Source organism: Ursus arctos, unplaced genomic scaffold (genome assembly GCF_023065955.2).
Source record: "Ursus arctos isolate Adak ecotype North America unplaced genomic scaffold, UrsArc2.0 scaffold_36, whole genome shotgun sequence".
NCBI classification, from domain to species: domain Eukaryota; kingdom Metazoa; phylum Chordata; class Mammalia; order Carnivora; family Ursidae; genus Ursus; species Ursus arctos.
The window spans coordinates 16,608,078-16,632,596 of NW_026623050.1; the positions used below are offsets into that span (position 1 = coordinate 16,608,078).

A 24,519-nucleotide genomic window follows, 5' to 3' on the forward strand; every position below is an offset into this window, starting at 1 on the left:
TTCTTTGAAAACTGGTAAAAACTGAATCCACAGCACATTCAAGATGATAATCAAGTACATAACAATGAGACAAAATTCTGAAGAGAAAACAGGATTTTCAAATATATGTTGATCAGCTTAATGAAAAGTCAATGATATTCCAAAGTCCTTAGGCAAAACCTGTACAAACATATGGGGTTTGTTCAAGCAGAGTGAAAAGTTGAATGACTACCCAGATAATTTGATTCTGGGAGTTTGCTTGGATCATTCAAACCAGCACTTCCCCTCTTCCTATCCTTTCTCTGCCCCCCACCCCATCCCTAGATTTTCCCCAGCATATTTTTATATCTACAATGTCTCTATCTAACTACATTAGCTTCCATCTGACTTTGTGTAGACATAGGCCTTGACTACATATATGCATACAAAATACAACAGATGTTCCAAGGAACTGGATGGGCGAAGTATACTGATCTGAAGTCTGTTTTCCAGCCAGAGGCAAAGTAAAGTGTGTGTTTATAGTCATCAAGTGAATTAACTTGGATACATTTAATCTAAAATCCTGGTCTTTCTTTCTGGGGTCTGAATTATTTGGATGATTGTTGAGACCTGACTATGGATATATCCAGGTACACAGGCATATTTCTGTGTATGTTTAGACCATATATATGATCCATATAGTTCCAACTTCAAAAATTTCTTTCTTTACTAATACCTATCCTTGAATTCTTAGAATACCTGCCTCCCCTTTACTTGGATTCTGGGGCCAATTAGATTATCTATGAGCAAGAGTGTCTGTTCAGTGCTGTCCTTCCTCCAAAGTAAATATAGAAAAGAAAGAAAAGATCTCCTGCTCTCAAGGTGCTTACGCTCTCATTTTATATTCAGCTGTTGTCCTATTACCAAATAGTAGGATGAAAAGAATATTCGAATGTTGAGATGGAAGTTGACCCAACGGCAAACATTTACTTACTTACAAATGAGTTTAAGTTTTTAATTTTTTAACGGCATTCAGTAGATACAATCATATTGGCTGTATAACACAAGTGGAGTGGTATTTGGAAAATTAACTCATCTACTTGATTCTCTTCATTTTTAAAAATTTTTTATTATTTATTTATTTATTTATTTATTTATTTATTTATTTATTTTAGAGAGAGAGTGCATGAGAGTGGAGTGTGGGAGGGGCAGAGAGAGAAGGAGAGAGAATCTTAAGCAGGCTCCACACCCAGCACGGAGCCCGACATGGTGCTTGATCTCACGACCCTGAGATCATGACCTGAGCTGAAACTGGGAGTCAGACGCTTAACTGACTGAGCCACCCAGGCGCCCCATACTTGATTCTCTTAAAGAACTAATTTACAAGGTGTGCATTTTATCCATGGCTATGTATAATGATTCAATAAACTCGATAGCAGTTCAATCTCCAAGGTAACTATTAAATCCGAGGTAGGATAAAAGACGATTGCAGGGCCTCTACCCTGACCACATTCTCTACTGATCTGTTGCTGTTGACTTCGGGATCACAGAAAGAAGGAGGGGGGAAACTGTTGAGGGAGAAAGAGGATGGAATGGGTTTGAACCCACTGGGTTGTGGAATTAGATGTAGATGTAGAGGAGTTCTCCTCCCTCAAATTATTGGGGCCATTGTAAGAGTTAATAGATTCCATTATTTAAAGTTATCGCTTGGTTAGCGCTAGTGGAGCTAAGCAATGTGCAAACATGAAGAAAAGAATTTTTATTTGAATTTGAAATGCATTGTGTGATTTTTTTTTTCCTACACCAGATGTGTGGTCCTGATTATATTTTACTCAGGCTATTACTAAGTTACTTTATATTCCCGAATCTATATCTATTGTAGTGGAGGTGATGGCTGAGGCATAAATTGAGAGACTGGGAAAGAATGGTCCTCTGTTTAACTTTTGCCACAGGCACATCTCCTGTGGATAATCAAGAGTTAATTGAATAATTCATAGGAAAAGTCATATGTTGAATTTGTAAGCCCTTCTCCAAAGAACATGAATGTTGTGGAGCCTACCACTGAAAACTAAATCAAAACACTTTTATTCACATTAGCAGGTATGTTTGGCCCTAAGTACCCAGACATCAGGCTGGCCTTTCTAACGGACTTGAATGCTTCTGCCCCAGACATTAAAATGCTCTTGGGGCAGGGCAGTGGAGATTTTGTGGGAAGGAGGACATAAGTTTTGCTGATGGCCTGTCTTTTCCAAAGCATGTTTTGTGGGATTGACCATTTTCCCTGCAAACTCTTGGCCTCTATTTTCTCTGGAAGTCTGGTTCTCTGGTTTGGATAAAAACAGATGACCAATGTCTCCTGACTCGCTGCAGTCCATACAAGGTATGCCTATAAAATGGCACAGGCCACCAAATGTTCACTGTGAGGATGACACTACCTGGTAAAGACGGACGGCTTCCATATGAACTACTGATGAGAAATGCTCCAGAGTAGGTACGGACCAACCTTCTTTAGTGTTTGAGGCACTTTTCTGAATTTCTTGGGATAAAAACCATTTCCAGCAAGTTGCTAGTCTCATCTGGGTGTAAGGACAAGCCATATTTTTTCTGTAAACTTTCAACACAATTTCCTTGCAATGTCTGTACGTGGAATCGTCTCAGAAGTGTAACCAGGACGACTTTCATCATCACCATGGCGATGTACTTTCCTGCACAGCTACGGGGCCCAAAACCAAATGGCTGAAAATACCTGTAAGGAACCTATGAAAATGATCAGACAGTTAGCCAGAATCATGCAGTCTCTGTTTGATTCACCCTGAAACCACTGAACGGTCAGAACGTTGTTACAGGGTCCAAACCATACTGTTCCCTCACTGAGATGAGTGACTGTAACGCAAATAAGTTCTTTCCTTCATCCAATGTGATTCACTCCCTGTGATATATGCCCAGCTTGGACAGTCCTCACTGTGGCTTTTCACATAAATTTGCTGGGGTAAATCAATGCACATCATCTTGTTCCAGCCAATGTTAGCATACTTAACTAGGTCTGTGGGATGGCCACAGCTTTGCTACTCTTCTGCATGTCACCAAGGCAAAGATTGTTTTTTTGTGCAAAGATGTTGACTCCTGGCCTATTAGTGCCAAGCATACAAATATTTTTAGTTATGCAGAAAATTAATGGGGACAACATCTGACTGTCTTGTTACCATTTGTACTTACATAGTACCTGGCACATTGTAGGTGTTCAATAAGTTTTTGTTGACCAGCTGTCATAGCATGGGTTGCTCACATAGAAACAGAATGAATTAGAGAACTGGATTAATTAAGATCATGTTTCTACATCATACGCAAATGGAAAAAGAGGACAGTGAGGGAAATATCTGGAAAATTTTGGTTAGTAAACATCACTGCCTAAAATTTGACATAATGGAGACAGAATCTACAGTATATTTCAATGATAGAAAAAGCTGGAGCTCTTCTAATTACTGAATTCTATTTAGAATGGAACTAGTGTTCATGGGGCCGTTTGGTGAACCAAAGGCAGACTGTGAAACTAAATCTTTTGGTCTTGTTTGATTTCCATCTGAGGCACAACTGGATTTTCCTTTGCGGAGATGGTGCTAGAGCTGAATCTACGTGATTAAAAAGTGACAAGTTGAAATGGAAAAGCAGGTTGGTTGGGTTAAACAACATTTGCCTCACTGTAGCCAAATTAAGGGCCTGGATTTTTCACATTTTGACCCATTGTGTGGCCACCATGTGGATACTTCTCAGAGCTGGAGGCCCAGCATCCTTGGCTTGACGATGAATATGGTAGTCATGTTCTAAGCTAGGGGAAACATGTGCTTCTGGTGAGGTAATAGAGGGGAACAAGTAAATAGAATGAAATGTACATGGTGAAAACACAGAACCAGAGAGGATTTAACAGTTGACATTTTTAAGAGTGGCACGCTTGGTTTTAAGGAAGTGCTCTTACATTCTTTGCAAAGTTTTCAAGAGTAAATTCATTGGGCTTGGGGAAAAACTCGAGTCTATGCATTCTTCCAATATTCAGGATAATGTTAGTCCCCTTTTTCACTGGGTAGCCATCGATGACATCATCCTGTAAGGCTTTGCGCATGACCAAGTTCACAACAGGCTGGTACCGCATGCTCTCGTAGATAAAGTTTTCCACCACTTTTAATTTTTGCATATCATCAATCCTTATATCTCTTTCACCTGTGGGAACAGATAAATAGGACAAGGAGGTAATGATAGTTTCAATACGGGATGGGCATTAAAACTCCCATAGTTTCCACAGAATACTCAGCTCCTGGCTAAAACAACATTTTTTTTTTTCATTCTAGAATTCTAATGCAAACCAACAACCTGGGCCAGATATGTCATTTGGTTCACAGCATGTTTTGTAAAAATTCAGATTTGAAGCCAATTACTATAAAACCTAGGAGATTTTGTGGAAAAGCCTGGATTTCTAAAAAAAATCAGAAAACCTGGTGACCCTGGACCTACATCCCTACATGGCAATGATGGGCTGAACTTGAGTAGCCAATGAGCCCTTTAGAGGGTATCCACCTGCCGTTTTATGTAGACCTACACAGTCTGCTTCAAACTTTATCTGCCTGGCCTCTGAGGTCTTTGAGTTTTGTCTCTTCCTCTAAATTCTAGGGGACATCCACTCCTTCTCTAGTCAAAGTGAGATGGTGAATTAAATCCCTTTCAATGAAATTTTCTCCTCTGGTTACCTCTGCGGTCATCTGCCTGGAACACATCACTGATAGTCCCTCCTTCCATCTCATCAAGAACAACCTTTTGTGGTAGAGTGGCAAGAACCTCTTTCCTTACCACAGCAAAATAGGTGCCTCAGCTAAACTACGGGGGTGCTGGGGATTGACTGGTCAGAGAGGCTTAGATTACTCCCAGAATTGGCAAAGCTTCAGAGCATCCTCGAATGGGTTACCACTTTTGCAGAGTCAAAATCAGCCCAGGGTCCTGAGGGATCTCTGTCTCCTGTACAACTGCACCATTCAGAAAAGGTCTCATTTGGTCAGAAAACTCTAACAGCCCTGCCGCTTGCATGCTGCTCTTTGTACACTCAAGGGTCTACTGCGGTACATTTATCTGGGGTGGGATGGTGGAAGGGAAGATGACAAAGAAGGTAACCAGAGGCATTCTCTAGGAAGTAATTACTATGTGTGTGTATCTAGAGGGAGCACGAACACATGTACAACTGGTTCAGCTATTTTCCATCTTTGCAGAGGTTTGTTGAAGTGTCGGGGGACATCATGGGGCAAACACTTTTCATCTCTCAAGGAAATTGTATTAAAGGCTCATGGTTTCAAGAGCAATTTTCCCCTTGTTGCCTGAACTCCATCATTCTATGGCTCTCTCTTCACTCCACTGGGCTTGCTTGTTAAGTTCTCTTTCTCCTGCCAGCCTGTGAGCCCACAAGTCTAGGAATAGCTCTGGCTTATTCACTGATGTGCCCCTGCACCTGACCCAGAACTCAGAACCTGACAGGGGGCACATGAGAAACCATTCTAGAATTTGGGGCTTGAATGTCATTCTGGCTTCCTGTGATCTATTTTCCCAGGCAATTTCCCACCTACAGCAACTCCTCTGTAGAACCATTCTCTCACATATTTAACCCTTTTATGAAAACCCTTACTGTCAACTATTTCAAGTAGCACTCCAATGGTGCCTCTAAAAAGATGGTGCCTCTCTACAACCAAATAAGTCATTTCACAGGGATTTATAAGGTCAAGAGAGAAAAGTCTGTATCATTACTGATGTCTCTTCACATGTCAGAAATGTGCTCCTGAAAAGATTATCTATGTGGGGGCCCCTGGGTGGCTTAGTCAGTTAAGCTTCTGACTCTTGATTTCAGCTCAGGTCGTGATCTCAGGGCTGTGAGATCAAGCCCTTCATCAGAGCATTCTCGAATGGATTACCACTTTTGCAGAATCAAAATCAGCCCAGGGTCCTGAGCAGCTCTGTTTCTCTCTCCCTCTCCCTCTGCCCCTTCCCACCAACCCACCCAACCCATGCACATGATACTGGTGCTCACTCTCTCTCTCTCTTAAAAAAAAAATTATCCATGTGAAGGACATTCCAAATAAGGAATTCTGGTTTTTTTCCCCAGAAAGCAATTCTGATTTCTTCCTAATGTGACAGTGTTCGTATGGAAGGGGGCAGCAGCGTCAGCAGCAGTGGGCAGAATGATGCTTAGGCAAAGCCAGAGCAGGGAAAACATTGTGTCAGGAAGAGCTGAGCAGGGACCTGGTGGAGGAGGAGAGGGCAGGGGGAAAAAGGGTCCAGCATCACTGGATTTGGGGGGAGAGGGAAACTGATCACTCTCCTGCCTTTGCTGTCATCCTCCCCTTGTCCTTCTGCCACTGGCTGGAAGTTCATTTGTGGACAGACTACTTGAAACCCAGAAACACTGCTGTAGATGATAGCCGGTTCTCTGGGTGGACCCACAAAAGCATTTGGCCCCATAAGGTAGGCAGAACATTTATGTGCACATTAAGAAAGACCTTAAAGAATACACGGCAAAGTATTAACAGTGGTTCCCTCTGGGAAATGCAAATGAGGCTGGTGAGGAGAGTGGAAGGGGTCAGGGAATGTCACTTTTGGCTTTATACATCTTTGTGTTATTTAATTTCCTTTCAGTAAGCATACATTGTTTTTATAATGAAAAAAAAGCCCCACAGAACAAAACTAACTTTGCAACCTATCTGGCATAACCAAGTGTGGCAAAATGACTACCTTTATTGTTTTCTGGGTGGATTATAATAAAGATTTTGTTTGAAATCAGATTCTTAGGACATAAAAAGCTGACACTCAGAAGGAATTGTTTTCTAAGTTCTATTATTGATCAGTTCTTACCAATAACAGTCTGGATCTCCTTCATTATTGCCTCTTCAACCTTAGGGTGCTTTGCAATGAGAAATAGCATAAAGAACACAGAGACAGACATGGTGTCTGGTGCTGCGATCAGCATTTCCAATATGCACTGGTTCACATTCTCTTTTGTCAGGTCACCACGTTTCTGAACAATTGGGAGAAGGGCGAAAAATTGGAAAAGTGAATCAAAGCTTCCAAAAAGGAGGGAAAGGGACAGTCGGGATCAAAAACATCAATGAAATGAAGTCATAAATATTACACCTCTGTAATCGACTTTGGACATTTTTCATAATAGTCTTCAGCTGAAAGGGGAAAAATTTAACCAATTATATATGTATTTACTGTCTCTGGGCTCCCCCATTTTCGTATTTTGTATTGTGCAGACACAGTAGTTTCAATCTTAAAAGGTCAGTCTTACCAGAACGTCTAATGAGTGGGCTCTGTGGGGTGCCATTGTAGAAGTACTAGAGCAGATACTTAAAAGCAGAAGTATGCAACAATTACAAGAGGGGATCTTTACACAACCTGACACAGTCAAGTACACATACCGCGTGGGAATTATGGTTAACCCAGGTCAGTACCTCGGCAAAAATTAACTCGGTGGCAAAATCCATATGGTCTTCCAGTTTCTCTGCTGTGGAAATCCTGTGTCTTTTCTCTTCTATCAGAATTTCCATGGCATCTTTCAAATCCTTGCTAAAAAAAATTTTTTTTAAAAGTGAAAATATAATCTATCTGTAGTCAGTTAAGACATCTAGAAAAACAAACTCATTAGCCGCATTTGTTTAAGTAAAATTATCTGCTCTAATTGAGGTCTTCAGCACTCACAAATAACTGAATTTAAACTTAATTCTTCCCAAAGATCCTTAAATTATGTATTCATTACACTTCATGTTAAGGAACCAAATTTAGCTAAGATTTCTAGGTACTGGTAGCGAAATGAAGGCTGTAACCTCTAGTTAAGGGTTAAAAGCTGGTACCAAAATGGTAAATCCAATTGTGTTTTCTGATTTTCGATATGTCTGGTACAGTGCCTAAATTGAAAAATAAAACCAAAAACTAGTGAAGGTATTTATTGGGGGCATGTTTGCTCCAGGCACCTTCACTTCCTTTTGACTCATAACCACCTAGCCCATTTCTATTTGCTCAACTCTGGAAAAAATTGAGTTTGAGATTTCCTATTCTAGAAACTGAACACAAAGGATCAAGTAATCCTCTTGATATTTATTCTCATACCTTGCAGTTTCTGCCACATAGTAAACATGAAGTAGATACTTATTGACTGACTAGCCGCACGAGTATGTAGTATATGCATTTTGACAGTGTGGTAGAGGGAAGAGCATCTCGAAAAAAGAGTCAGGTTCTAGTTCAGATTGTTCTCTACATAACCTACTCTACGTCTCTTAAATCTCTTTTAAAGTGAAGGGCTCAGACTTAACAGACAATAAGTCCATCTTAAGATCTAGATTCTGCTATTCTTGCCTTTGTCTTAAAGTGTATGCATTCACGTGTAAGTGTATTGTTCCCCAATCTCAGGGAATGGTGTTCTGCATTACATTAAATGTATAATAAGTCTTTCTTTCAAATTTTTGTTGACATGGTCACCTCTATGCCCTGTTGATGATGTTGACATAAATAGCCTCTGTGTTTACTCCAGCTGGGCAAGAAAATTAAGGGAAGATTCTTTAAGATTCATCCCACTTTTTGAAGTTTCTTTTGGGCATCTCAAGGAAGGGGTTTAAACATTTGAAGAGGTATTCTTCAGGCTAGTGGAGTAATTGTGTCATTCAAAATGAGGATGCCATCTATTGCGTATCTCTGTAAGTGTGCCCATAAATACATACATACCTCCAGAAATACACGAAGGATATATTCACATTCATTCATTCATTCATTCATTCATCTACCAGTCCATTTATTCAGCAAATATTTGTTGAAACTCTTACATACAAGGGACTGATATTCACTCAGTTGGTGGGCTGTGAATGCTCATAGCATTCCTACCTGAGCAATGGCCCCTAAATGCCCTAAGACTATAAATTCATGGAGAATTCCTTGATGGAACTGCAACCACTTCTGAACATCTTCTTCCCTGGGCAGAATTGGGGGCCTGTGAATGCCTGTTGGGATCCTTCTTACTCAGATTAGAAGCTGGTCCTACATAAATAATATGCATCTGAATTTATACACCCTTAAAAACTGGGAGAATTGAATTCAGTGACAGTTTTCAGGGAATAGGAAATCTCTGACTTACAAACATGTATTGTAAGAATATATCTGTGAGTCTGTGGTTTGGAACTCTGAGCGTATTTTGCACCCAAACAAGGTTGTCTCAGTTATCAGTCCAGGCCACAAACACCTATTTAAGGTATTCTGTGGCTAAAAAGCCTTAAACTTGCCAGAATAAAAAGTAGAAAACAATACTGCTGTAATATTGGTTATTAAGACAGGCAGAAGTATAAAATTGAATAAATAGGGATGGGAGTAGATGTCCCAGAATCCTTTCCATCAGTATATTTCTCAAAAGTATTGGTGTGACAGAGAAAGACAACTAGTATATGATCTCATTTATATGTGGAATCTTAAAACAAAACAAAACAAAAAAACCTCTAGCTCATAGATAGAGAACAGATTGGTGGCTGCCAGAGGTGGGGGGGGGGCAGAGTAAGAGTAGGCAAAATGGCTGAAGGGAGTCAAAAGGTACAAACTTCTAGTTATAAAATAAATAAACCGTGGAGACATGATGTACAACATGGCGACTATAGTTAACAATACCATATTGCAGATTTAAAAGTTGCTAAGAGAATAGATCTTAAAAGTTTTCATAACAAGAAAAAAGTTTTGTAACTAGATATGACGGTGATCATTTCACAATATATACAAATACTGAGTCATGATGTTGTTTGTATACCTGAAAGTAATATACTGTTTTATGTCAATTATACCTCAATTTAAAAAAAAAAATGGCATTATTGCAAAGGGCATGGATGGGAGAGGAAATTCAAAGATTTCTCTAGGTCTTTACTGCTCTAGGACATAGGAGATATGGATTAATGTACTAACCATTGGTAAATATTATATAGAGAGGGAATGTCACAGAGCTAATTTCTACAGAAACCTAAGAGAAACCATAATATAGTTTCATGCAATAAATTTTAATGGGCTTGCTGGCCAAAACCAAAGCTAAACAAATGACCAGAAACTATAAAATGAGCCCCTTCAGACCACTGCCAAATTTGAACATAAGGAAGAGATGAATCCTTTATCTCATCGATTCAAGTCACAATAAGCTCTGGTGGAAACTCAATGAAATGTATAAAGACCCAAGTGTCCAGATCACCTACCTAATACTCACCAACCACATGAGAATATATAAGCAACATCAAGTTGGTTTCCTTGTGAAGGCTAACATTATTAAATTTCAAAATACACAAACAGGATAAAGTTAGGTCTTCAGACAAGTTTGGAAAGTTTTAGAGATGGAGAATTTAAGATCATCAGGGACATCTGGGAGAAGATATGAACAGAGGGAAGGAGGAAACTAATATCTTTAGTGTCTTCTATGTGCCGTCCTCTGTGTTAATTGCCCTACGTATAGGATCTCATTAATCTATACCTCTATTCTTGAAGATAGATTATATTTTACTTTAAATAACTTCTCAAGGACATTTAGTTACTAAGCAGTAGAGACAAGATATAAACCAGGTCTGTCTGCCTCTAAATCCCATGGGCTTTTCACTGGTGGTTGGGGGCAGTGTTTAGTGGCTGGCTACTTACATTCTAGAAACCTTTTTTTTAGCCTGTAGACCGTTGGGCATTTGTCCAATTTTTGTCTAGACTCATCTATAACCAATGCAAAGCCATTTAATGACAGTTTCAGGATCCCCCAAAGACTAATATATATGACTAAAAAAAAAGGAAATCACACATTTTATTGAAGTCCAGTATATTCATCGTGAAAAAATTCTTTTGAGACTGCTGTTAATTCCTACAAGTTGAATTATGTTAAATTCATTCAGAAGCAACACAACTATAAAATGATTTTGTGTTTCCATTTTCCAGATATGAAAAGAGAATTTTTACAGATAATAATGATAGGTTCAACCAACCCTTCTCTTCAACTCAAACTACACTGCAGTGTCCTAATTCCAGACATGGGGCTCGCAGACCATCCACTTGGCCCCCTTGCTGAAAAGCTGCCTGGGCCGAAGGCCTCCCTTACTCTTCAGTCTGGCCACCACGTGCAGCCAAATTGCTGTACAATGTTTCATCAGTGTCTTAATCCATAGCTCCCCTGTGGGTTCTGAAGAGCAGAAAGCTAGCCGAAGAGGCCAACAAGAGCAAAGACACAACCCAAAGTCAATCCAATCTCACTGATAAGTTTTCCAAACTTGTGTTACTTACACAGACTTTTCATACTTTTTGTATAGCCAAGAAATCTTAAAGAAGATGTCTGGTTTGAGAAGGAGAGCTTGCCATGCATCAAAATAACCCTGGATTTTAACCACGATGGCACTTTCTGAAAAAACAAAACAAACAAAAGAGCAGAGTAGTTGAGCCAAAATGTGAGCCCAAGAAGGGTACTCTGAGAAGAGCCCCTGTATAGAGTCTCTTACCAGCCTGGGCTTCAGTGGGTGTTGTAGCCATATGAATGCCACTAGACAAATCAACATTAATTTATTCTGCTTGACATCTAAATCAACCAAGTTAACCAGAGATTTACTGCTTTTCAAGTTTGTGTTAAAGACACAGCCTAGAATCTCACATACCCCTCTTTGACTTGAGTGTCCAACTCAGTCCTGTTTTTTTGGACAATGGGAAATAAGAGGGACACCAGAATTATGGCTGTTATCGGCCTCAATGCTGGCACCTGGGAGGGCAGAAAGCCATGCCACTTTCCTGGTTACATTTTGGTCCAGAGTATAGAATTCATCTTAGTATCCCTAATGCCTTGTCCTGAGCCTCATGCATAGTCAGCTCCTAATGAATGTCCTTTAATTAAATTGCATGTTTGGGGAAAGAAAACCTCTATTTTTTTCACATTGTACAAAAAGAGAGGGAATAGGCATTTCTTTTCAACTGCTAAATACCAGTCACCATGCAAAGAGCTTTACAAAAGAGACCTCATTTAATCCTTACAATCTTGCTAGGGGGCTGATAGAGTGTCATCACTTTTTCAGATGAAGAAACTGCAGTTCATAGAAACTGGGAAGCTTGCCTAACACCACCATACAGCCAGTGTGGCAGGCAGGCTCTTGGGCTGGAGCCCAGTTCTATCTGACCTCAGAGCAATGTTCTTTCCTCTTGTTGCACTGACTCCCTCAAGCAAATCGAGAGTTTAACCAGGACCGGGTGTGGAGAAGGGGGATCTACATAACTCTGCCTGGGGTTTTACAGGTTCTTAGCATCACAGCCTGTATCCCTAAATTAACAGAGAGATTTACAATTCCATTTACTTCATCCTTCCCAAGAACCAAGGCCAGCACGGAACCATGAAGCAGGGACTCGTAAAATACGGACTTGCCTGACCTTCGGAGAGCTGCATGTAGGACAGGCCAGCTGGGATTAAGAGTTCCTGTCTGAAGGGGATGGGGCAAGGGGTGTGACTTAAAATACGCAGAGTTGAATGGGCCTCCCATCCAAATGGCAGTCAGATGAGGTTTCTATGTCTCTTGTAGGAAGTAAGTAAAGAGCAGGGGACAAGAGGTAAGCAGAGCTGGAGAGGAGGAAAGGAGGGCTTATAGCTTATCTGTTCTTCCGAATGTGGCCAATGAGGCAGCAGGTATTACAGCTCGCCTGCTTTGGGCCAGTGTTAAAATGAGGCCCTGTTCTCATGCCTGAAATGTCCTTCCCTCAGACCTGGATGTTGCTTCTGGTCTCACTTCATTTAGGCTGATGTCCAGGTGTCCTCCCTGCACAGGCCTTTCCTGACAACATTGTCTGGGATAGCCACACCCACTCCCCCCTGTGGCACCTTCTTCTTCACTTTCTATCCCCTTGACCTGCTTCATTTATTCTTCAGGGCACTTAGTATTGCCTGATGTATTATTAGATATTTACTTGTTTGCTGCTTATATTGCCACTGGGATGTGACCTCTTTGAAGGCAAGGACTTTATCTGTCTTGTTCACTGCTGGATCCCCAGAACCTAGAACAGTGCCTTGCATAAAGTAGGCAATTAGCAAATATTTTTTGAATGAATGCATGAGTCAGTGAACATGCTAGAATTCAGGGAAAATTACATTAAGCTGGACAAAAGCAGCACGGAATTAACCCAACTGATTAATGTTTATTTTTTGAAGGTGATAGAGTTGCATGTATGTGTTGTAATATTTGTTTCTGTAGTATAGTGAAGGGAGTAGCTTTTTGTGTTGGACATTTTTGCCAGAGTTGTTATAATGCTAAATGACAAACTATATGTAAAGCAACTTTTTTTATAGTAGATACTAAATTAATGGTAGCTATTTTCATCATTTCCAGCAGTAGCAGCACCAGCACCAGCACCATTATCATCGTATGGAAAAAGTTTTCGTGCTTAGTAGCTTTGAGGGAGGAGTGTATATGTATATTTATGTATATATGTATGTATGTATATCTGTGTGTGTGTGTGTGTGTGTGCGTGTGTGTGTGTGTGTGCATGCGCTCACAAGAACGGTTGGAATTGGTTAAATATATCATTTTGATTGGGGGTAGGGTATATTCATGTCCAAATTAATTGATCACGTTTGTCAAGTTTTGACTGTGGGTAGAATCATATTTCCCAGAGCAATGAGGAGAGTTATAAAAGAGGAGATGGCTCCCACTTACAGAAACTTCTATCTTATAAATAAACAAGGCAGACACACTAGGAAAAAAAAAAACCATAAGAATACTTAGAGATGTTTGAACAAGAGCAATGTACAAGAGCATTATCTTCCCTTGAGTCTGTTATCCCCTTCATGCCCTGTTCAATAAAGGGCAGAATGTCAGCTCTCTAGTACCGTCCAAGGGGATCCCCAGGAAGAGAATGTTCGAGGTGTCCAGCATGATGCGCCGCATGAGGGTCAGCACGTCGATGTAACCCAGTTCGTTGCTGACCTCCTCCAGCCTGTCCAGATGTGTTATGATGGATCCAACACAAACTGTCACCATGCGCACAAGGCCAGGGCCAGACAAAGCTGAGGGGAACACATCAGAGAGTGAGTCACATGAACTCAGGGGCACGCACAATCAGGTTATTTTGTCCTTTTCTGGTTGGAGTTTAACTGTACACGATTTTTTATTCGGTAACTTGGCAGAAGTTTTCATGTTCTTTTTTATACTTTTCTGCATTCTTCTAATATTCTACAAACATGCATCACCTTTACGGGAAAAGTGAATGAATGAATGAATGAATGAACGAACGAATGAATGAATGAATAAAAATCTTATTTTAAACAAATTCAAAATTAAACTCTTCTTCATGTGTGGCAAATCATTTGTGAGACTGCAAATGAAACCTTTAGTACTTGTAGTCATGAATTACACATCAGTGGTGTTCCATATTTATTGTATATATATTTCTCTAAAGAAGGTTTGGATTTGGCCAGGGAGATATTTATTTTATGTTTCAGCAGGTGGCAAGGTATTGCTATCGAACTACTCAGACTGGACCTTAACTATTGATCTAAAGTGCTTCCTGTTTAATTGTGGTTTATGTGGTTGAAAATGCTAGTCTTAACAAATTACCAGAAGTGTTCTTCTCTTGATTTTGGCTTCTTTTCAAACTACTTCTAGATTTGTCTTACTTAACCAAGGTTGTGACAGCTAAACAATTTTTTGTTTGCATACCAGTCTTCCCCACTGGCTGGGAATTCTTGAAGGGCAGTGACAACCTCCTATTAGCACTGTCCTTCAAGTCCACAGTACATGGTGGCCTTCAAATCGTATTTGTCAAATAGAAGAATGAACGAATGGAAGGATGGGCGAATAAATGAGTAAAGACAGAGTGAACTGGCTTTGCTCTAGATCATCTGGGCAGCTAGCGGGTTGTGGTGGTAGGCAATCTATCCAGAGTTTAACTCTTAAGGCTCTCCTTTCTTTGTTCTATTTTTTAAAGCTTTCTTTAAGAGTCATCTCTCCAATTTATGTCTTTTGTTATTCAGGCTTACCGTTAAAGTCAGAGTTCTTGAAATAGAATGAAAAATCGTGGGGAAATTTGTAGCCATAATTCTTTCTTTAAAAAAAAAAAACAACGGGCGCCTGGGTGGCACAGCGGTTAAGCGCCTGCCTTCGGCTCAGGGCGTGATCCCAGCGTTGTGGGATCGAGCCCCACATCAGGCTCTTTCACTATGAGCCTGCTTCTTCCTCTCCCACTCCCCCTGCTTGTGTTCCCTCTCTCACTGGCTGTCTCTATCTCTGTCAAATAAATAAATAAAATCTTTAAAAAAAAAAAACCAAAAACAGTTGCACAACAGAAACCCCTAAAGGCAGACTTTGCAAATAAGAAAGGAAGCCTGGTGAGCGGTTCTGGATTCTTAAGATTTCTACTTATATATAAAAAGGAAGGTTCGGTTGGTAGCATACCTTCTGACTTTAGGAAATACCTGGCCGATATGAAAGACCAGGCTGTTGTTTCTTGGGTGACTATCACATTCAAAGGTGGGACCAAATGATTCCTTAATGACTCAGCCCTTTGTGCGAAAGGGTTGGCTTCGAATATCCCTGGTGGTTTTGTCCCAGACAGATGTATGACTTGCCTCTATGTCCAAGAGCTGGAAGCCACGTTTCAAACATATAAGCAAAATTTAATATCATTGCTTATAGGCAGTGGTATGATGTAGATATAATTTTAATTTTTAAAATGTGTGAAAAAGTACTGAATCTTATCCAGGTTAAAAAAAAAAAGTGAGCAAGAAATCAGCGTAATTCCTTCACTATGGACAATTCTCTTGGCAGTTTTAGGAAACACAGGCTATTTCTTGCCCCTCTGCCTTCATCTCTCTGGGATGGGCCATTGCCTAGGCTGTACTTCACTATTTCTCCATAGATATGCCCAGGGAATCAATGCCTTCATTAATATTACTACTTTAGATACCAAAAAGTACCCTCACATTTTTGCTATATCAGGAAAACTAAGGAGGAACATAACTCTAAAAGGAAATTCAAGAAATGCCTGGGGGGCACCTGGCTGGCTCACTCGGTTGGTTAAGTGTCTGCCTTCAGCTCAGGGCATGGTCCTAGGGTCCTGGGATGGAGCCCTACACCAGGCTCCCTGCTCAGCAGTGAGTCTACTTCTCCCTCTGCCTCTCGCTCATGTTTTCTGTATCTCAAATAAAGAAATCTTAAAAAAAAAAAAAAGGGAAATGCTTGGGACTCTCATTGATTACTAAAAATATCAGACACAACAGGGAACTTTTAATAAGCAATTAGACCTCTCTATCTTTTTTTAGACCTCTTTTCTTGGTATTTAATCTGAGTAGACTTGTAATGTTTTTATTAGAAAATCTGATCTTCTATATACAGGGCTTATCTTAAAAAAGTGACAAAGATTTTTTTAATTGATTTCAAGTGCCCTAGATTTTACTCTTTTTTAAAAAAAGATTTATTTATTTATTTTAGAGAGAGAGAGTTGGTGGGGGGAGGGAAGGACAGAGGGAAAGAGAATGTTAAGCAGATTCCGGGCTGAGAGCTGAGCTTGACTCGGGGCTCGATATAATGACCTGAGATCACGACCTGAGCCTAAACCAAAAGTCAGACACTTAACTGACTGCACCACCCAGGCGCCCCAGATTCTACTCTTCTAACATCTCTTGCACTGATGACTTCCCTTCCACCCACCCTGTATCACTGCAGTCCTAACTATTCTCACTGCTCATAGTCATGCCTTCTGTCAATGAATCATTCATTCTGCTATCAGAGGAATTTTTCTAAAACACAAATATGTTCGTGTCATTTTGCTTAAAATCTTGAATGATTTACTGTAGCTTTTGAGATAAACTCAGTTCAGTGCCTTCCCCTTGGTCTCATGCCTACATGTATCCATGGCAGGCACAAGGGCCTACTTGCAGTTAGTTCCCTGGACATACAGTGTTGACCTACCCTTCTCTGTCTTGGAGTATCCTGTTCTTTCCTTCTGTGGAATGCATCTTTGTCCAACTTTCTTAATGTAGGTAGCTTTTACCTTCTTTCAAAACTTATCATAAGCATCCACTCCTCAAAAAGCTTCCCATGACCCCTCAGGATACTTTAGATGGCCCATTTTTTCTGTGCCTTGTAGCACTCTGTACACACCTCTTGCATAACATCACCTAGGATGATATTTGGTGATGTATTGATCTGCCACTCTGCCCCTCCCCCTATTATAAATTCCTTGAGGGCAGGGACCATGTCTTGACTATCATTGCATTCTGGGTACCTAGCTCAATGAGGAGAACACAGTAGTTGGTTAAACAAATGAATGAGTTTAGAAAATTCTATTAATCTAAAAATTTTAAAATTCTTTTGAGTATGGGAGAGTTAACTGCTCCTAAATACTAGTTCCCATGTTCCTAATGTGCCTGGGCCAAACAGCAAAGTAAAATAAAACTTACATTTCATTTGCAACAACATGGATGGACCTAGAAGGTATTATGTTAAGTGAAATAAGTCAGACAGGAAAAGATTAATGAATAGCCCATGACTTCACTTATATGTGGAATCTGAAGAACAAAACCAATGAACAAACAAATGAAGAGAAATAGACTCATAAATCCAAAGAACAAACTGGTGGTTGCTAGAAGGGAGAGGGTGGTGGGACGGGTGAAATAGGTGAAGGGGATTAAGAGGTACAAACTTCCAGTTATAAAATAAATAAGTCAGGGGGATATAATGTACAGCATAAGAAATATAGTCAATAATATTGTCACATCTTTGTGTTGTGACAGATGGTGACTACACTTATTGTGGGGAGTATTTCATAACATGTATAATTGTTGAATCACTAAGTTGTACATCTAAAATTAATGTAATACTGTATGTCAACTATACTTCAATGAAAAAAAAACAAAAACCCACATTTCTATAGGATCTTACAGCATTATTGCATGATGTCTTCATAATAACCCTAGAATTAATGTTCGGTTGTCTTTATCACCTTTTGTGGAGAAGGAATACCAAAGCTCAGAGAGGCTGAGTGACTTGTCCAAGTTCATATAGCTAGTAAAGTGGCAGAACTAAGACTTGAACCCAAACTTATAATCCTGAGTCCTATACTCTTTCTGCAGTTTTCTAAGGCATGAGAAGATTGATCTGCCCCAACATGAGTGGTAGGCAGAATAATAGTCCCCTAAAGCTGTCCAGGTCCTAGTCCCTGGAACCTCTTAATATGTTACCTTACATGGTAAAAAGGATTTGGCACATATGATTCAAATTAAGGACCTTGAGATGGGAAGATTACTGTGGATTATCTGGTTGGCCCCAACCTAATTACCTGAGTCCTTGAAAACAAAGAATATTTCCCAGCTGATGTCAGAGTTAGAAAGTGACTGTTGCTAGCTTTGAAGACAGAGGAAGGGGCTCTAGGCCAAGAGATGCAGGTGGCCTCTGAGGCTGGAAAAAACAAAGAAACAGATTCTCCTCTGGAGACTCCAGAAAGAAAGATGGCCCAGCCAACACCTTGATGTTAGCCTGTTGAGACCCATGTCAAATTTTGGACCTGTAGAACTATAAGATAATCGATGTATTGTTTGAAGTCACTAAGTTTATGGCAATTTGTTACAACAGCAATAGGAGGCAAATAGAGTCCACGAAAGTGGAGTCTACAATAGAGTTGTACCAAGTCTTGGTGATGGGCAATTCTGTAGAGGGAATCAACACTCAGCTGGGACAGGCATAGCTTTTCCCAGTCTCAGTAGCCACATGGGAGGCATCCAGGTTCACTACAGAGGCTGGCTAGAAGGAAGAATATTGCACAGTCAGACCTAAGACCCATCTAGCCTCAGATTCTATCACTGACAATGTTTCCAGGACATAATTATCTTCCTTGATGTTGATGTCAAAGACTGGTCATGTGTATTCCCCAACCGCTTCATTTCCAGCAAAATACAGCAAAGGGGGAAATCACTAGATAAGGAGCCTTGGGATCAGCTCTCTGCTTATCTATTGTTTGCTATGTTGCCTCAGCACAAATCACAACCTCTCTAGGACCGCATTTCGCCAACTATAAAATTCAGAGACTGGATGAGATGACGTACACAGTTCTTCCTAGTTCTAAAATTCTCTAATTTTATTTGCAAATTGCTTTCTGTTCAAACATCTGGGATGTCAGTCAATGATTCAGCAAACACATTGTTTGACTATGTTTAAATCAACCATGTGACCGACACACTAAATTCTTGACTGAAATGATCCTAAGTACAGAGCTCTCTCTCTTCTTCACGTCCACAGAATTGCTTTGTGCGCCAACAGGAAGAATGGAGTTTGTGGTGGTTTAAAATGTAGGCAGTGGCATTGTCTTCTGGGCCACCATTTACTAATTTGGGGACCTTGGGTAAGTTACTGAACCTATTTATTAAAGCTTCAGTTTTCTTATGTGTAAAATGTAGGTGACGAGAGCATTTACCACATGGGGTTGCTGTGGGATTAAAATATCAAGGAGTTAGAACAGTGCCTACCAAATCTTATCATTTCAAAATAAGTGAAGCAGCAGACTTTGAATTCCAGGAAAGGGGGCTCAGTTATAGACAAAAGAGCAGAATGTCGCCAGCGCCTGATTACCTTTGATGAAGAAAGGCCGAACGGCTTTCCAGAGTGTTGGATTGTTGTTGAATATGATGCCGTTCTCATGCATGCCGATGCACTGTAGTCCAAGTTTGCTGCCGAATCGGGAGCTGTAGTGACTGTGCTTCATTATATGGAACATGCTGGAGGACCTGCAGAGACAGCAAACCTTGGCATTAGTTTTTAAGGGTCAGGAGAACTCATGGTGATGATTTTGACTACCAGGTGGCTCTCTTAGCAAATGCATGTTAATCGAAATGCAAGGCCGGTTGGTTAAGCGTCCAACTCTTGGTTTTGGCTCAGGTCACGATCTTGAGGTCCTGAGATTAAGCCCAGGGTCGGCCTCCATGCTCAGTGAGGAGTCTGCTGGAAATTCTCTCCCTCTCCCTCTACCCCTCTCCCCACTCTCACTCTCTCCCCCTCTCTCTAAAAAATAAATAAATCTTAAAAAAAATAAATGCAAGATGTTCTAGGATTCATATTGAATAAGCATTTGTTAGCATAAGAACATCCCTCTCTAGTTGAAATATTCCTACCTACTGGCTCCCTGCTTGAGCATCACCAAAGATAGCACACGTGCACACGTGCGCGCGCACACACACACACACACACACACACAGACCCCATTCCTTATTTCGTATTTTTTTCCCTAACTCCAAGTCTCCAAAATACTGCCCACTACTGGGGTCAGAGCTGCAAGGCTTTGAGAAGCTGAGCGCTCCACACCACCAGAGGGTCCCGAAAGCCTCCAGCCCCAGTCCAGATGCTGCCACCCCCTGCAGGAGTGAGTCTCAGAATCCTGAGTTCCTGGAATTGCCCACGTCTTTTTCCATTTGGAACTGGCAGTTCTGCCTCTTACCACCTATCCTCAGAATCTCTCATCAGGCCTGGCCCCTCCAGTGGATATCCTTCTGGGTTTGAAGGGCATCTCCTGGGCATTCCTGGCTCTGGGATTAGCTGGCTGGGCTGGGCCTGGAAGGCTCTCTGTGGTGGTAACAGCTGCTATCTTGAGGCCCTGCATTCCATCCTGACTCATCAAGGTCTCCAGGGTCACAGAGTTCTTTCAGGACATAGGACATGGTGAGCCATTAGATAGCCCTTGAGGTAGCAACACTGGGACCTTGCCAACGGGCTTCCTTGAACTTCTCAGCTCCTACTCACTGTTTTGCCTCCATCCCTCTCCATGCCCAGCTTTTAAGGCCTGGGAGGAACTAGGAAGGAGGAGGAAGCTCCTCCGTCTCTCCTCTCCCCACCTATTTCCTCCCTAGTAGCTGCTTCTTGCCCCCCACATTCCACGGGGGTGATTTGGACTTGATGAGGCACTGAGAGTTATGAAATGTTATAAAATTCTAGCTGAAGAAGTTATAGGAGCCTGTACATGTGAGGGGGAGTATTACCTTCTTAGGACAGCGGTGCAGAATTCTTCTGTAGGGGGAGACTGACTCGCTTTGTTGAGAAGATGTTAAGACTGCTTAGAAGTTAGCCTATGGCATTAGAAGGATAAATGGGTAATTTAAATAATAATCAAAAGGATAAAGGACAAAGTGATAATTATTCTCTTCAGGATAAATGGTAGGTGGCTTTATTGGAGGGTGGGTGCACGCAGCACGGGGAGGGTGGGGGAGGAGAGCTGAGATGAATGCTGTAAAGAGTTGGAGAGAGAGGACTCCTGCCTCAGTGCTCAGCAAAAGAAGTCTGCAGGGAATTTATGAAGTTGAGAATTATGGGGTAGATGGAATGAATTCATTTTTCACCTGCCAAGAGAAAAATTAAGAAATGCCACAGGTGACTGCATTTCCTGTGGCATGGGCTTTGGCTGGAAAATACGTTCATGCAGGGCCCAGAGGGAAGCAGGTTAGCTGGACGAGGGCTGAGTGACGACTGAGGCCATGGACCTCATGGGTCAGGAAACCGGAACTCCAAGATGGCATGTGCTTATAAGCTATGTGGCTAACCCTTCGTAAGCTGAGAGAGATGAACCCTACATGAAGACAGACAGGACAGTGTTTACTGAAGGATGGAGAAGATAAACAGGACATGTGGTGCTTATATGTCTATTATTTTCATAAATGCCAATACCATATTGTAGGTGTAGAGCAGACATAAACACAACTTGGAAAAATCAAATGAGAGTATCTAAAGGATATGGAAGAAAGTTAGTAGAGTGAGGATAAGAGGCAGACAAAACAGTGCAGAAGGGGGAGCAGCCAGCCAGACCCCAAAATCCTCACCCACAGGGGTGCATGGTCATGGTTGAATGAGTGAGGAAAGGGAGGTCACACATCAGCTACTTCCTTCCAAGGCCCAGCCCTTCCATACAGAAGGCTGGGGACCCTTGGAGGCTTGCGACCCTCCAACATCTCTGTGCTGCTGAGTAGATGCTAGGAACACAGGATACACAGAGGACCACAGAGTTTGTGCTCACAAAGTCTCATGTATTGTCCTTGGCCTCCCTATGCTAACAAAGCATGTTCCAAGTACATGCATTACCCAGACTCCTCTGAGGTGCATGATAACAGGCTCTTCAGATCACAAGGCTGATGTCCCAGTATTTACATGTGGACAACATGGCCAAACGCAAATTCCCCTTGGTAAACTGTAAGCATCAGCAGATCTACTTCTCTCCATATATATTTTTAGCAACTTCGAAAAATTTCCATCAAGTATATTCAAATGGATTGCCATTTTTCTTGGAGATAGGGAGAAAAAGGGAGCAGGGTTTGGGAGTTAAAAAGAGGGGCAGAGTGGTTAGCAGAGGAGGAGTAGAAGTTTTCGGCATGCAGCCAGGGGAGGTGTGAAGAAAGGGGAGGCAGGGTAAACTGTCAGGAAATTTGACTTTTAGCCATGTTAATAGTGCCAGAGCCCGGCCGTGTATAATTGTTGTCTACCTGTATACGCTCTGGTGGGGATTGTAGGCAAACTTCAAGTGACATAACCCTTGACCTTGGGGCTTTAGAACTAAACTACTCAGGTCTGCCAGGTAAGTTAAAATAGAGCCCCCAAAGCTTTGGTTTCACCTGAGGATTATAAATTACTCCATGTCTCTGAGACCAGAGTAGAATTCAGAGGCAGAGATCATAAAATTAGGAAGGGACTAAACATTTGAGCAGAGGATGAGGAAGAAATTAGGCACATTATTGCAAGAAAGCAAAATATATTTATAAACATCTCTCTGATACTGCAAAACAGTGAGAACCTGGGCATTTTTCTGGTGTGGGAGGGATAGAGGGGGGAACAAAAAAAGAAAGTAACAGCATGGTTCTTTAAATGCGCAAATTCAAAATACATAAAATACCATCCGTGTTATATTTTAGATGCTGTAATTTTTTTATTTTGGTGAGCTCAATATTTATATGAGTTTGCACGTGTTCATTGCGACTTTGGTTCTTCCTCTCCACTTCTCCACTGAAATTTTGTTTCTCGACTGCAAATCTTCCTACCATGTGGCTTTTCTGAACATGTAACCGTTAGAGATGGGGAGTGGCCATTATAGTATATGCACCTCTTAAAGTTGATACTTGGTTCCTAAGTGGATGACTTTGCCTTAACGAGGTTGTTCAGTTAATGCCTGTGAAAACACATTCCCAAAGAAGACATCGGGCCAAAGGAGCTGTGCTCTGGCTGAGATTAGGCTGCGGGCTAAACATTAGCCAAACCCTCACATTTATGATGGTTCCATAGTCCTATTTAAATTTTAAAAGAAAGACACTAAAATAATGGCAGTGTCAAGAAATGAAAACAGAATATTATATGAATAAATTGTGTACTAATTTCTTTCAGAAAAAAAAACCTTATTTTCAAATCAAAATACTCTCCATTAATTCAACTATTCTCTTGACTCAATTCCAGATAATATTCATCAAATGATCCCTGAGTTTTGGACAAGTTTTTCTCTCCCTAGCAACAAAAATAAAAACAAAAATCCAGATGCTTTTGTTTGTATTCCAGGGAATTAATTTGACTGACAAATAACTAAAATTTTGTCCTGTATAGAAAAATTATGCTATAAGAGGACTGAAAAGCTTATTAATATATTTCAGCACTTTAGCTTCTCTTACCTTCCCCTACCTTAGTCTATAATGACAGCAGAAAGTAATTTGTACATTCTTTATTCACAGATTCATATCTAAAAATTTTAAGTGCTCAGAGGTAAAGCAAAACACTATTTTTTTCTGTTCTCCTAGAGATTTTATACACTGCATTAACCACATTAGCCTGCCCATTAACTTTGAGGAGTTACTAATCAATTTTAAAAAGCAAACAAAAGACCCCAGACTTAAACCCAACTAAATGTGTATTAGTTAATGAAGAGCTAACTTCAAACATAAATGTGTTCTTTAGGGGGCGCCAACATCTCAGCGATTTTTGAGTCGGAGGCTTGGACTTGGCAAGGGACAAAGACGGAAGTGATACACCCTGCAGGAGAAGAGTGACCAGAGGCAGGTGAGCAATTTAAAACCAAGTCTTTGATCAAAAGTAGGCTGGCTTTATCTAACCAGAGTAAATCGAGAAAGTGAAAATTAGAAAGTTGGTGAAGAACAGGGATTCCAGCCCCGAGCTCTCAGGGCATTCAGGAACACAGTAGAGAACTTAACTCCAGCCTTTTGGGCCAGCCTATAATACCAGTTAAGGGAGATGTTATCCTAACTGGGACAGTAAAGATTTCTTACCACTCAAGAGAGACCAAGGGAGTCCCCAAGCTCAGAAGGGATAGTGGGTAGTGTAAATTGTATGGTAACTGGGGTCGTTATTCTTTTTTCTTTTCTTTTCTTTTTTCCCTTTCCTTTCTCTCTCTCTCTTTCTTTCTTTCTTTCTTTCTTTCTTTCTTTCTTTCTTTCTTTCTTCCTTCCTTCCTTCCTTCCTTTCTTTCTTTCTTTCTTTCTTTCTTTCTTTCTTTCTTTCTTTCTTATTTGAGTATAGTTGACACAGTGTTACATTAGTTTCA

General features: G+C 40.8%; 1 protein-coding gene across 1 annotated transcript in view; it reads right to left on the reverse strand.

The window, feature by feature from the left end:
• Nucleotides 1-1,173: 1,173 nt before the first annotated feature.
• LOC113269623 (aromatase) overlaps nucleotides 1,174-24,519 on the reverse strand; it is a 37,578-nt gene continuing 14,232 nt past the window's right edge. The window contains exons 4-10 of the mRNA XM_026518473.4: nucleotides 19,572-19,726; nucleotides 13,838-14,014; nucleotides 11,263-11,377; nucleotides 7,440-7,554; nucleotides 6,841-7,003; nucleotides 3,932-4,173; nucleotides 1,174-2,715 (exon numbers count right to left, since the gene is read on the reverse strand). Of these exons, the coding sequence (XP_026374258.1) occupies nucleotides 2,467-2,715; nucleotides 3,932-4,173; nucleotides 6,841-7,003; nucleotides 7,440-7,554; nucleotides 11,263-11,377; nucleotides 13,838-14,014; nucleotides 19,572-19,726 (1,216 nt within the window). The 3' untranslated portion in view covers nucleotides 1,174-2,466. The remainder of the gene's footprint in view (nucleotides 2,716-3,931; nucleotides 4,174-6,840; nucleotides 7,004-7,439; nucleotides 7,555-11,262; nucleotides 11,378-13,837; nucleotides 14,015-19,571; nucleotides 19,727-24,519) is intronic.